The following is a 13,362-nucleotide window of genomic DNA, read 5'->3' as shown; positions in this document are numbered from 1 at the left end:
TGCTTTTTTGAGACCCATGGTGCTCAGTATTCATTTAATCCAGAAAATGCAAAAGAACTTACTCAAACAAATTTTAAATAGCTCCATTAATATCCGTTAATATGGAAAAAATGCTTTATTTGCCAATGCAAATTCTTTTGCAAAATTTAAATTCTAAAGGCAAAAATTCATAAGGGAGGGCATTCGTAAGCTTAGGTTGCTGAGATATGTTTAATGCATTGTGTATGAAAACAATCTCAAGTAATATATTAAAATTTTAATCACCACATTCAGACTTACGGTCACGTCCCCTGTACCTAAGGTTGATCTGGATGTGAAGCAACATCACACTGAAACTAGTTTATTACTGTATAATATACAGATTTTTAATCTTGCTTTTTTATCATGTGTTCTCGCTTACATTATAGCAGTGATAAAGAGTCATTCCCTCCCTTATTCTCTCTCAGAGTTAGTGAGATAGAGACAGACCCTAACCATAGACAGACAGCCTAAAAGATGCAGAACTACTGAGTTGCATTAATAGATAGATAGATAGATAGATAGATAGATAGATAGATAGATAGATAGATAGATAGATAGATAGAGAGATTATCATTAGTATTAGTATTATTATAATTTGTAAACATTAAAATGAATCACCCCCCTCTGACCAATCAGAGTGCAGACTCCGACAGCACTGTGCTGGTTATTGTGTAGTGATTTTAAACAGCTCGGTCGTTGTTGTAAACTCGTCAGGATCACATGAGCGCTCGATCACATGCAGGATAGCGTTGTGTGCTCCGATGGGCCTGGGGAGATGTTTTAGGTTCTGACCTATGGAAATGTGGCGTGTGTATGTCTGTGTGTGTCTTTGTGTGTGGGTGTGTTTGCATGCCAATAAACTATAAAAAAAAAAAACAGAAAATAACTGAGACACAAAAACAGCATCACAAATGAAAGTTGATGACTGGAAGTCAGGATGAACCTGTGCCTTATTAGAACGCTTCTGACTCGTATCCTTTTCAGCAATCACCAACCCCCCCGCAAACACACCCCATCACCCTGTTTTTGCTTCTGCTTTCACACTTTCTCTCTGTTCTGCTTCTCATCTCACTCCTGTTTGTGAGATTTTTTTTAATCATCAGCTCAGGTCGGATAAACAAGACAGGCTTGCAAAATCTTTTAATTCTAAGATTTCCATTTTAATTCTACCTCACTTCTTTTTTTTTTTTACACATATGGTAGATTACCCTAAAAACTAGTTGTAACGCCTTTGAATTAGCAGTCGAGCTGCTGCAGTCTAATGCATTTTGATCTTTTGTGCTCATGTGGTTGTCTTGCTGTTAAATGCTTGTTCATGTCCGTTAGCTGCGAGAGTGTTACAGCTGTACAGTTTGAAATAAGGGAAACTGTGTTTAAGATTCCACAAATGAAGAGACACAGGTGTATTGTGGGTAATGTAATGGGTATGTTGTGAACTAAATCCCTCCTGCTATGGGTGAGCTTCAACATTAAAGATATAATGGTGGAGAACAGGTCTAATCCCAGGAGCAGCAGAACAGAACCGGTCTGGTGTCTGAGCCGTGCGATGCTGAATGTGTGGCACAAAACAGGCGTGGCCCAGAGCTTCGCCCTCGGGGTGCACAGGGTGACATCAGAAAGCACTTTGTTCAATTGTTTTGTGGAATGAAATTAGTGCAGTTAGACACACATATTTATAAATCTATACTTATTGTACGTTCTTTCATATTCTGCAGTTTCATGCTTTAAAATTTACTGCGTGTGTATAAATGTATACCTTTGGCAATATAGTTTATCTACAGAGTATAATATAATGGAACTAAATGTCCTATATAAATAAATGTATATACTGTATATACTGTATATATATATATATAAAATTCCCCCCTTGGTCCCCCTGCACTGATGCCCCAGTTGTTGTTGTGGTCTGTTTTGTCTTTACTCAATAACTCGATGATATCAGCTCCCGGTTCCAGGGGTGAAGAGAGCAGGAGATCCCTGTGGGAGTGGTGTAATGAGGCGCTCTGCAGATCTGGACCATGTGTGTCTCTGTCTCTGGTTCCTGAGTGTCTCAGACAGATCTTCCAGTGTGCGTTGGAAGTCGAGTGGGCTCTCAGGTTCTTTATGAATATCTTAAGTTTTTTTTTAATCTGATTGGCGCTAATGTTTTCTTATGAATGATGTGTTTTGATCTTGTTTGTGCTTTTGATCAGATGACTCATGTTCTCATCGGTTCACTCTCCTTATTAGGTTTGATCTTTGTTTATAATTTGATCTATTTTTTTTTTTTTACATCATGCTTTCTCTCTCTCTCTCTCTCTCTCTCTTTCACTCTCTCTTTCTCTCGTTCTCTTGGTCTCTCTTTATTCCCCCTCCCCCCCCCCCCTTCCCTGGGCCGGACGCTTTAAAAGAGGTCCCCCGGTCACCATGGCAACCGCAAGCTTAGAGTGGCTCATGAAAGCGTTCCCTGCTCTTCTTCTTCTTCTCTCTCTTTGTTTCTCGCTGTATATCTTTCTTTATTTATCTTTCCTGTCTATTTCTGCATCATTTCTTTCTGCATCGCATGGATTGATGTAAACGAACAGAGAAGAGAAGGAATGTGGGTGTAGACAGGGGAGAGGAGAGAAGAGGAGGAAATGGAGAGAGTGATTGCAGGGTGTCTGTGTGAGTGCTCCTCTTTAACACACAACAATCCAGATCCGGTTCACGGCTTCAGGAAACGTCAGACTCACGTCTAATCTACTGCAACGACATGACACTGATATGGTAATCTCTTACTGTCTAACATCTTACTGTCTAACATATTACTGTCTAACATATTACTGTCTAATGTCCTATAGGTTAATGTCTTACTTTCTAATCTCTTACTGTCTAATGTCTTACTGTCTAATGTCTTAGTGTCTAACATATTACTGTCTAATGTCCTATAGGTTAATGTCCTACTGTCTAATGTCTTAGTGTCTAACGTCTTTCTGTCTAAAAGTTACTGTCTAATGTCCTATAGTCTAATGTCTTACAGTCTAGCGTCTTACTGTCTAACATGTTACTGTCTAATGTCCTATAGGTTAATGTCTTACTGTCTAATGTCTTTCTGTCTAACATGTTACTGTCTAATGTCCTATAGGTTAATGTCTTACTGTCTAATGTCTTTCTGTCTAACGTCTTTCTGTCTAACATGTTACTGTCTAATGTCCTATAGGTTAATGTCTTACTGTCTAATGTCTTACTGTCTAATGTCTTACTGTCTAATGTCCTATAGGTTAATGTCTTACTGTCTAATGTCTTTCTGTCTAATGTCTTTCTGTCTAACATGTTACTGTCTAATGTCCTATAGGTTAATCTCTTACTGTCCAATGTCTTATAGTCTAACGTCTTTCTGTCTAACAAGTTACTGTCTAATGTCCTATAGTCTAATGTCTTACTGTCTAACGTCTTACTGTCTAACATGTTACTGTCTAATGTCCTATAGGTTAATGTCTTACTGTCTAATGTTTTATAGTCCAAATCCAAATAAAAATTATATTTGTCACATACACAGTTATAAACAGAATGATATGCAGTTGAAATGCTTATACGACTGCTCGTGACCTTAAAATCTAAATTATCTATAGAAATATAAATAAATTAGGGAATGGAATAAAGAATAAAATATTTAAAAAAACTGCAGAGAAAAAGAACAAAATATAAAATATAGGATTTTTTTAAAAACCTAGCTGTAAAAAAATATACACAAAAATGTCAGGACAAATATGCTAAATATGGAAAATGCGCAGAAGTGAGCAAAATGAAAAGGATTTAAATGTCCAGAAAGTATAAAAAAATTGTGTAATATCCTATAATTTAATGCCATACTGTCTGATGTCCTATAGTCTAATTTCTTACTGTCCAATGTCTTACTGTCCAGTGTCTCCTGAAAATTTGAATATTCAGTTCAATTCAGTTTTATTTATACAGCTGGTTTAACCCTGGTCATTGTCTCAAAGCAGCTTTACAGAATACAAAAATATGGAAATGAGTTTGAAAAATGTCAGGAAACACATATAAGATATTTTTAGTAATATATCTATTATTGATAATATAGTTTAATCATAGATATATAGGGCGAATCAGTGGTGTAGTGGTTAGCACTGTCGCCTTGCACCTCCAGTGTCTGGGTTCGATTCCCGTCTCTGTGTGCATGGGGTTTGCATGTTCTCCCCGTGCTTGGTGGGTTTTATCCGGGTTCTCCGGTTTCCTCCCACAGTCCAAAGATATGTAGGTTAGGATAATTGGTGTTCCCAAATTACCCGTAGTGTGTGAGTGTGTGCCCTGTGATGGATTGGCACCCTGTCCAGTGTGTACCCTGCCTCGTGCCCTAAGCCTCCTGGGATAGGCTCCAGGTCCCCACGACCCTGAATACAGGATAAAGCGGTGTGGAAGATGAGTGAGTGAGTGAGTAATAGATATAATTTAAAAATTTCCTAATGATAAAATCTTACTGTCTAACATTTAGTGACTATCTATCTGTCTACATCTCACTTTCTGTCTATCTGTCTCTCTCTCTCTCTCTCTCTATTTCTCTGTCTATCCATATTGTGAACAAGGTTTATATATATATATATATATATATATATATATATATATTGTAGCGTTTTTACGCCGGGAAGAATGCTGGAGAGACGAGTGAGCTTATTTGCTGCCCAATGCAATGGCTGGGAGTACTTTATTTAGCACACAGCATGTAAGGCATGAGCAGCACCTTCACTCAGGAACCTACATCCAATTCACCACTAGCTTGAACTGGAGCACATTTCACACGTCACACACCCCTCACACAAACAGGGCCGAAGCCACCAACCCAAACACCTTTCCCCAACATGGTGAACACACACCGACATCCCCGCAAGGCATGCTGGTCGTCAGCCGCCGCCCCGCCCACGCCACACTGCCCCCACCCGAGCTGTGACCGTCCCTGGTCACCATGACGAACTCCGTTTCGGAGGCGTGGAGGCGGTCGGCGCTGGCGGTGGGAACGCCGGCGTCCTTTGGCAGGTGAGGGGTGAACGCGAATGTAGTCCTGAGGCGGTCCGGCCTCCAGAGTTCGATGGTTACCTGGCGTGCGGCTGTGGAGGCGCAAGACGGTCCCGGTGGGGCAAAACTCGTGCCCGCCCTGCCAACCGCACCCGGTAGATGACATCGGAGAGCCGAGCTGGCTGTGAGTGTCCACGCCCATTCGCCCCTTCTGCCTGGCGATGAGCGGTTCACAGTTCCACAACCCGTGGGAAACAGTGGAGCCGGTGTCCACGAGCGCCCGCAGTAAGACGCCGTCCGGCACACAGTCGATGTAAAGCCCCGCGGGGCTCCCCAACCGTCCACCCGGCGCTAGTTTAGCGGCTGCTGGTGTACGCTGTTCCTCAGGCCTGAGAACGTTGAAGCGGTAGTCCGGCTGTCCATCAGGCCTGAGAACGTTGCAGTGGTAGTCCGGCGGTCCCTGGCCTCGGCGTCGTCGCGGAATCTTGGAAGCGGTGTCGAGGCCTAGCCGCGACGGGTAGCCCTGTCCCCGGCTAGGTTCACCTACCAAGCGCCACTGAGCTGCGGGCGGTCGCTCGGCTCTTTTGCCGTGATGTGCCGCCATTATGGGCTCAGCGCGCTCGACCTCGCACAGCGCCTCCTTACGGTGACCCGCGCCGTCGCCTCGCCGCGAAACGTCGGAGAGCTGCACGTTGCCTAGCCGCGACGGGTAGCCCTGTCCCCGGCTAGGTTCACGAACCGAGCGCCACTGAGCTGCGGGCGGTCGCTCGGCTCTTCCGCCGCGATGTGCCGCCGATATGGGCTCAGCGCGCTCGGCCTCGCGCAGCGGCAGGTCGCTTTGCCGGCTAACGGCGCACGGAGCTGTATCTTGCTCCGGCGCTTGCGCAGTGCCAGCCTCCGCCCCGAGATCCAGCGCCGGGATTTTCTGCTTCCCGCTCCGCGTTGGTTGACGTGGTGTGCTCGCGCTAGCTCCGCCAGAAAAGCGCTTCTTCAGCGCGAGTAGTCGCTCCGCTACTCGGCGGCCCGCTTGGATTTTCAGAAGGTCCTCCTTTGTGCGCTCGAACCCGTTATTCTCCATCCCACTTCTGACACCAATGTAGCGTTTTTACGCCGGGAAGAATGCTGGAGAGACGAGTGAGCTTATTTGCTACCCAATGCAATGGCTGGGAGTACTTTATTCAGCACACAGCAGGTATGGCATGAGCAGCACCTTCACTCAGGAGCCTACATCCAATACAGCACTAGCATGAACTGGAGCACATTTCACACGTCACACACCTCCTCACACACAACAGGGCCGAAGCCACTGACCAAAACACCTTTCCCCATCATGGTGAATACACCGACATTCCCGCAAAGCATGCTGGTCGTCAGCCGCCGCCCCGCCCACGCCACACTGCCCCCACCCGAGCTGTGACCGTCCCTGGTCACCATGAAGAACTCCGTTTCGGAGGCGTGGAGGCGGTCGGCGCTGGCGGTGGGAACGCCGGCGTCCTTTGGCAGGTGAGGGATGAACGCAAACGTAGTCCTGAGGCGGTCCGGCCTCCACAGAGTTTAATGTTTCCCCGGCGTGCGGCTGGCAAGGCGCAAGACGGTCCCGGTGGAGCAAAACTCGTGCCCGCCCCACCAACCGCACCCGGTAGATGACATCGGAGAGCCGAGCTATTACTGTACAGGGGCCCACCCAGTGAGACACACGCCCGGCCGAGGGCCCCCTCCTTCTCCTTCCGGAGGAACACACCCACACCTGCTCGCCAGCAGCAAAATCTCGCCCCTGGCTGTGAGTGTCCACGCCCATTCGCTCCATGGGTGCCCCCACCCGAAAGTCTTGCAGCGGTGCCCGCGAGCGCTGGGTGGGGCCCTTCTGCCTGGCGATGAGCGGTTCACAGTTCTGTGAGACCGGCGGAGCGACTGTGGGTGACACAGTAACGCGGCTGCACGCTGGCTCGGACGGCTGATCACCACCGGAGAGCCTATAGGACTGCACGGGGGGAACGTCCTGCGTCGAGGGTTCTACGTCGCGACGGCGCTCCACTTGCTCGCAGTACCGGCCACGCGCGTTGCTGCCCGGCCGGCGAGGTAAAGCGCCGGTGTTAGCGCGCAGATTTCCCACTCGGTCTGCTACCGGAAGTTCCGCCCCCCGGGTGTGTGCTGCTAACCTGTCCGGCTGTGGTTTGGGTCCGAGCAACCTGGCTACCCCGAAGTTACCACGCAGAGTTCCGCTAGCCAAATTCAGCACCGCACCCCATCTCTCCAGAATGTCCAACCCCAAAACGCAATCCTCCTCGACATCCCCCACAACGAACCCGTGGGAATAAGTTCGGCCACCCACCTGGACTCGCGCTGTGCGACACGCCCGTACCTTGACGTAGCCCCCAGCAACGGTGCGGATGCTGAAGACAGGATCAGGCCGTCGGCGAACACGCTTGCTTTGCCCCAGTACTCCAGAGCGCAGCAGCGAAACAGTGGAGCCGGTGTCCACGAGCGCCCGCAGCAAGACGCCGTCCAGCACACAGTCGACGTAGAGCCCAGCGCGGCCTACCACGCGTCCTCCCGGCGCTAGTCTAGCGGCTGCTGGTGTACGCTGTTCCGTGCCTCGGCCTCGCCGCGAAACGTCGGAGCGTTGCTCATTGCCTAGCCGCGACGGGTAGCCCTGTCCCCGGCTAGGTTTACGAACCGAGCGCCACTGAGCTGCAGGCGGTCGCTCGGCTCTTCCGCCGTGATGTACCGCAGATATGGGCTCAGCGCGCTCGGCCTCGCGCAGCGGCAGGTCGCTTTGCCGGCTAACGGCGCGCGGAGCTGTCTCTTGCTCCGGCGCTTGCGCCGCGCCAGCCTCCGCCCCGAGATCCAGCGCCGGGATTTTCACCTCCCCGCTCCGCGTTGGTTGCCGTGGTGTGCTCGCTTTAGCGCCGTCGGGAAAGCGCTTCTTCTTAGCGAGTAGTCGCTCCGCTACTCGGCGGCCCGCTTGGATTTTCAGAAGGTCCTCCTTTGTGCGCTCGAACCCGTTATTCTCCATCCCACTTCTGACACCAATGTAGCGTTTTTACGCCTGAAGAAATGCTGGAGAGACGAGCGAGCTTATTTGCTGCCCAATGCAATGGCTGGGAGTACTTTATTCAGCATACAGCCGGTATGGCATGAGCAGCACCTTCACTCAGGAGCCTACCTCTAATTCAGCGTCAGCCTGAACTAGAGCACATTTCACACGTCACACACCCCTCACACAAACAGGGCCGAAGCCACCAACCCAAACACCTTTCCCCAACATGGTGAACACACACCGACATCCCCGCAAGGCATGCTGGTCGTCAGCCGCCGCCCCGCCCACGCCACAATATATATATAGTGTGTCTGTGTGTGTGTGTGTGTGTGTGTGTGTGTGTGTGTGTTTCCAGTCCCACACTAATGAAACGGAGACGTCCTCACCTAAAAACAGCCGAGCCATCAATGAACCAGTCACATGACCATAAAGAAGAGACAGAAGAAGATGACATCACTTCATCCTTATGCCCACTGTGTGGGCGTGTCTTTGACATGCCCCTCCTCCTGCCCTGTGCACATACTCTGTGTGGGCGGTGCCTAACAGAAAAGGCGAGGTTAGATAAACGCAGGTCTGCACTAAGACCCACGCCGCAGGCCTCCTGTACGATCTGTGCCGTCCTCTGCCCGCGATGCTGCCATGCCGTGGAACTGCCCTGTTCTGATTGGTCAACTGCTACTGCATGCCTACCTCTTGACCCCACACTGACCTTTGACCCCAGAGGTGGTGCACTGGCGGATGATGAGAATGAGGAGGGGGTCAGGAATAAAACTGCACAGAAACCAGGTGAGTTTATCTAAAGAAGTCTTAAAGAAACTTAAGGAGCTCCTAAAAGTCATTATGATATTCAGGTGGAGGGTTCAGTTTAAATGTTGTCCAGGTTCCCCAGGGGGACAGCCGGAGAACCCATGTGTGAGTGACGGAATCTGCTGTGTGTTTGTTGGGTTTCACCTGTAGGAGGCGACGTGGAGCTGTCAGAGGAGGAGATGGAGCGCTCTGTCTCAGGTAGAGAACTGATCTGGGAGCAGCTGCGTCTCACCAGTCAGTCACTCAACCAGCAAACAAACAAACAAACAAACAAACATAAAAATATATAGATTCTTCTCTTGTTTTTTTCTGATTAAATGCTATTTCATATATTTTTAATTGTTGACCTAGTTTGAGTTCAGATTATTAAAACCAAAAAGCTCCAATAAATATTTAAAATAAATAGAATTTTAAATATAATTTTCTTTGATCATAATTGTATTATGTAAAAACATTAATTTAATTATGATTATTATGATGATGATTATATAAGCCATCCCTTTTCTTCCTCGTCTCTGACCTTTGATCTCTGAACTCCTCAGGTCTTCTCTTTGCTTTAGACTCCTCCTCTATAGCCCCACCCCTCCAGCTCACTAACTCTGCCCTCACGGTCACCTTCAGGAACCCCGGAGGTCAGGCCCGTGACCTCTGTGCGTCCCTCCCTCAGGTGTGTGCTGATGTGGAGATCCTCAGGGGACAGTACTACTGGGAGGTTGATGTGTGCAACAGCGCCCTCTATCGCATCGGTAAACTTGCTCAAATATTGTAAATATCAAACTTTTTTTTGTCAGTTACTCTGGATAAAAGCATCTGCCTGAATGTAAATGTAAATATAAACCTCATTTCCCCTCTCGTCTGGTCCAACCACTCAGCATTCAGCATCGGCAGTTACTTATCACCTCCTGGTCATCTGATTTGTCATTTATCTTTGCTGTTTCTCATCATTCCTGTTTGTTTTTTCTCCACATTTCTGAGATCATAAGAAAACTGATCAGTGTGTTTCTGTGAGAGGATGGATGTGTATGATCATCTGTTTCTCACTGGTTCATGCCTTAAGATAGATGCTTTTTTATTCTTGAATGATTCATAGATTACTGTGTGGCTTCACAAATAAAAAGCATTCCTCTGAAACTGCTCAGGTACAGGGACTGGAGGGAAAATGAGAGACAAAAAAAATAATAAATGTTCCTCAAGACTACATTAACCATACAAGAAAGTCTGAAGCTTTGGAAGCAAAATATGAAGAAATGAAAGGGGTGGGGGGGTGGGGGGATGGGGTCTAGATTTTTGCACAGCACTGTATATAAAATCTGTTTAGACCCTTAAAAATTATATATTTATATATTTAATAAAATGTAAATAGTCAAAAGCGTACAAGTAAAATAATAAAGTTATTGATATAATTAGTCTATTGTGTCTCTTATTGTAACTTTACCGTGTGATCGATTAGACATCAGTCTTATTACCTGAGTGTGGATGTCGTTATCACAATTATCTCTCAAAAAGTCATTATTATAGTCATCATCTGTTATTATTTGCAGTGATGAAGTTAAACACAGTAACAAACCCAGTCACATGTCTACTGCCCCCCAGTGGTTGTGTTTATTACTGCAGTTTAAAGGGTGTCGAATTTGGGCTGGAATTAAACCCAGTTACGCTTTATACACATCCACCATCTCACAGAAACACACTGATCAGGTTTCTAATGATCTCAGAAATGTGAAACAGGAATGATGAAACACAGCAAAGATAAATGACAAACAGAGAAAAGCAGTAAAAAACAGAGAGAAGAGACAAAATAATGCAAAACAGAAGGAAATAAAAAAGAAACAAACCTGATGGGAAACCTTGAGAAATTAAGAGAAAAAGAAACACGATGAAGCAGATAAAACTGAAAATGAACAGTCTAAAATCTGTCTGAACACTGCGATTAATATAAATAACAGTAATTTTAATTCTATTGGAATCGTTAAATGAATCGCATAATTAATAGTTCATTAATAATTTATTTTTAAAAAATTTAGGTAAAGGCTCAAGATATTGTAAATGTTTAATGACAGAAAAGACACACAAAAAATTTATTTGCTTAAAATTATTAAACATTTTATAAATTCTTTCTGCAGTTTTAGGCATGGAAATAATTTTTGTAACTTTTCATCATCACTGATTTATATCCTTTTATATAAATATTCACAGACAATAAGAAATAGAAGTTTGTTTAATTGCGCTGATAATTTCCTATTGTCTCATGTTAGCCACGCCCCCTCTCTTCCGCAGGTGTGAGCTCATTGGCTAGTGCTAAGGCGTGGTGGTTTGAGAGGCGGGGTTCTGGATTCCATGTTGTCTTTGATGGCCGATGCGAGCTCCTCCCCTCGGTCCCGCCACAGCTTAAAACAGTGGGTGTGTTCTTAAATGTGGGTGGGGCTTCGCTAACCTTCCACAACCCGCTAACAGAAGAACTTCTTGCCGCTGTCCCATCCATCTTCACTCCTCCTCTTTGCCCCGCCTTTCAACTGGGCCAAGGAAGGCTGAAACTCCGCCCCGGCCTGCCTCCACCTAACCACGTCTTTCTGAGCCGTAACTCGGCGTACCGGGGACCTGAAGGAGCGGGACGTGGGCGGTGGAGGCGGGACGTTGCGTTCGGATCAGTCAGGGCCGTGATACAGAAATTTGAAGAAATGTCAGCTTCGGATTCTGACTCGGGTCTGATGTCCAGCTGTAGCTCCAGTTCCACGCTGACCTCCATCCCTGACCCGAATGCAGAGACGTCCACACATCGTCCTGCACAAGAACCCGAGGGTGCCACTTAATAGTCATTTTGTAATCGAGATACACTATATGGACGAAAGTATTTGGCCAAACCTGCAATGACATTGTATCCAAACACATAGACTTAGATATAGACTTGGTCCCTGTTCTGCAGCTGTAACAGATTCCACTTTTGCAGTGTTTCTGTGGGAATTCGTGCCCATTCATTCTGTAGAGCATTTATGAGGTCAGGCACAATCTTCACTCCAGTTCATCCCAAAGGAGCTCGATGGGGTGGAGGTCAGGGCTCTGTGTTAGGGCCGGTCAGGTTCTTCCACACTGAACTCATTAAACCGTGTCTTTATAGTGTCATGTTGGAAGAGACTTTCTACAAAGTTGGAAGCAGAGCATTGTCTAAGATGTCTTGGTATACTGGACCTGATTAAAACATCTGAATTCAGTCATTAACAGTTTTGGTCAAATACTTTTGCCCATATAATGTAATAAAACAAAACCTGCACTTCCTGTTTCCTGTTTCACTTCATCAATTTGACCTGCGATGTTATACATAAGCAAATATTTTTCATCTGTCTTGCAACATGTTACAATGGGTCTGCGTCACCGCAGTAATACAATGCTAATAAGACTAGCATTCTTACAAGCAAGCTAAATAAATAAACAGTTCAATAAATAAACAAGTCACCCATGTGTGTGTCCTTACATTAGGGCCAGTAATCCTGGATGTTAACAGCGTTTGCATTTTTGTGGGAATCTTTATTCTAGAGAAATTAAAACATCTGGAGCTAGGTGAACTGGAGGTGAGCTAGTGCTCTGGAGACGGGGACCTCTGGTGGTGTGGAGTGGCATCGCGAGCCGAACCCGCGGCATCTATGATCTAATGAAATAAAAAGTCAAGGGAAGATAATGTCTGTCTGCACAGTGCATCAGTTTCAGGACACTCCTGTGCCGCAGGTCACACACATGATTCCTCACTGCGCCACTGCACATGTTTCAGTTTTTCACAGAGATCTCTAGCGAGAGTGGATAAATTTTAATAAACGTAGAGTAAGCCAAGTGTCTCAGCAACAGATCCAGCGAGAATGTCCGCCCTGAGGAACTTTCACCAGGTTTGTATCTGACCTGACACCAGGGCGGCGCTGCAGCAGTCACACCACAGACTGAGCTCTCGTCCGTCTGTAATCCAGTGGCTCAAAACATCCCACTTGCAAAATCCTCTCGGGAGACGCAGAAAATCAGCTGTGTGTGAACTGCGACTCGAGTAAACAAATGTTAGAGCGCTGTCGCAAACCTACTGTAAACAAGTGTGGAAGTCATTTTCTGTATAAACACAAACTTAAGAAGCTCCGTGTGTGTGCATGTGTGTGTGTGTGTGTGTGTGTGTGTGGTGCCCAATTAATTATTTAGGTGATAGATGGATGCATGGTGCACTCATTGGCCTGTGTGTTGTTATTTAGTTCCAGGGAAACAGGATGTCGTCTCTCAGAGGTTTAGAGACGCGGTTAAGAAGCGAGAAACTCCGAGCGTGTGTTTGAAGTTTCGGCGCTCGCATGTGGAAATGATTTACGGTGATCTGACGACAGCGATGTTACACGCGTCCGTTCGTTTTATTCCATTAATCTGTTCCAAGATGACTTATCATAACCTATTACTGAACTGCATACACACTTAGTCACTTGTGTGTGTGTGTGTGTGTGTAAGTGAGTGACTTGATGTCTGGACTTGATAAACACCTCATG

The 13,362-nt window shown here is 46.4% G+C and overlaps 1 protein-coding gene across 1 annotated transcript; it reads left to right on the top strand.

The window, feature by feature from the left end:
- Positions 1-2,427: 2,427 nt before the first annotated feature.
- Positions 2,428-12,209, top strand: LOC128533437 (E3 ubiquitin-protein ligase Midline-1-like). The gene is made up of 5 exons (XM_053507709.1): positions 2,428-2,766; positions 8,406-8,836; positions 9,008-9,055; positions 9,400-9,603; positions 11,135-12,209. Exons 1-5 carry the CDS (start codon positions 2,753-2,755, stop codon positions 11,665-11,667), a joined length of 1,230 nt encoding a protein of 409 aa, XP_053363684.1. The 5' UTR covers positions 2,428-2,752; the 3' UTR covers positions 11,668-12,209.
- The last annotated feature ends 1,153 nt before the right edge of the window (positions 12,210-13,362 follow it).

The sequence above is a fragment of the Clarias gariepinus genome, chromosome 11 (genome assembly GCF_024256425.1).
Source record: "Clarias gariepinus isolate MV-2021 ecotype Netherlands chromosome 11, CGAR_prim_01v2, whole genome shotgun sequence".
Classification (NCBI taxonomy): Eukaryota; Metazoa; Chordata; class Actinopteri; order Siluriformes; family Clariidae; genus Clarias; species Clarias gariepinus.
Note: the sequence above shows the minus strand (reverse complement) of the source record. Positions and strands in the feature narration are given on the sequence as shown.

Coding starts and splice junctions, on each gene's coding strand:
- LOC128533437 (XM_053507709.1), top strand. Junction 8,837..9,007: donor TAAAACTGCACAGAAACCAG/GTGAGTTTATCT, acceptor TTTCACCTGTAG/GAGGCGACGTGGAGCTGTCA. Junction 9,604..11,134: donor CAGCGCCCTCTATCGCATCG/GTAAACTTGCTC, acceptor TCTCTTCCGCAG/GTGTGAGCTCATTGGCTAGT.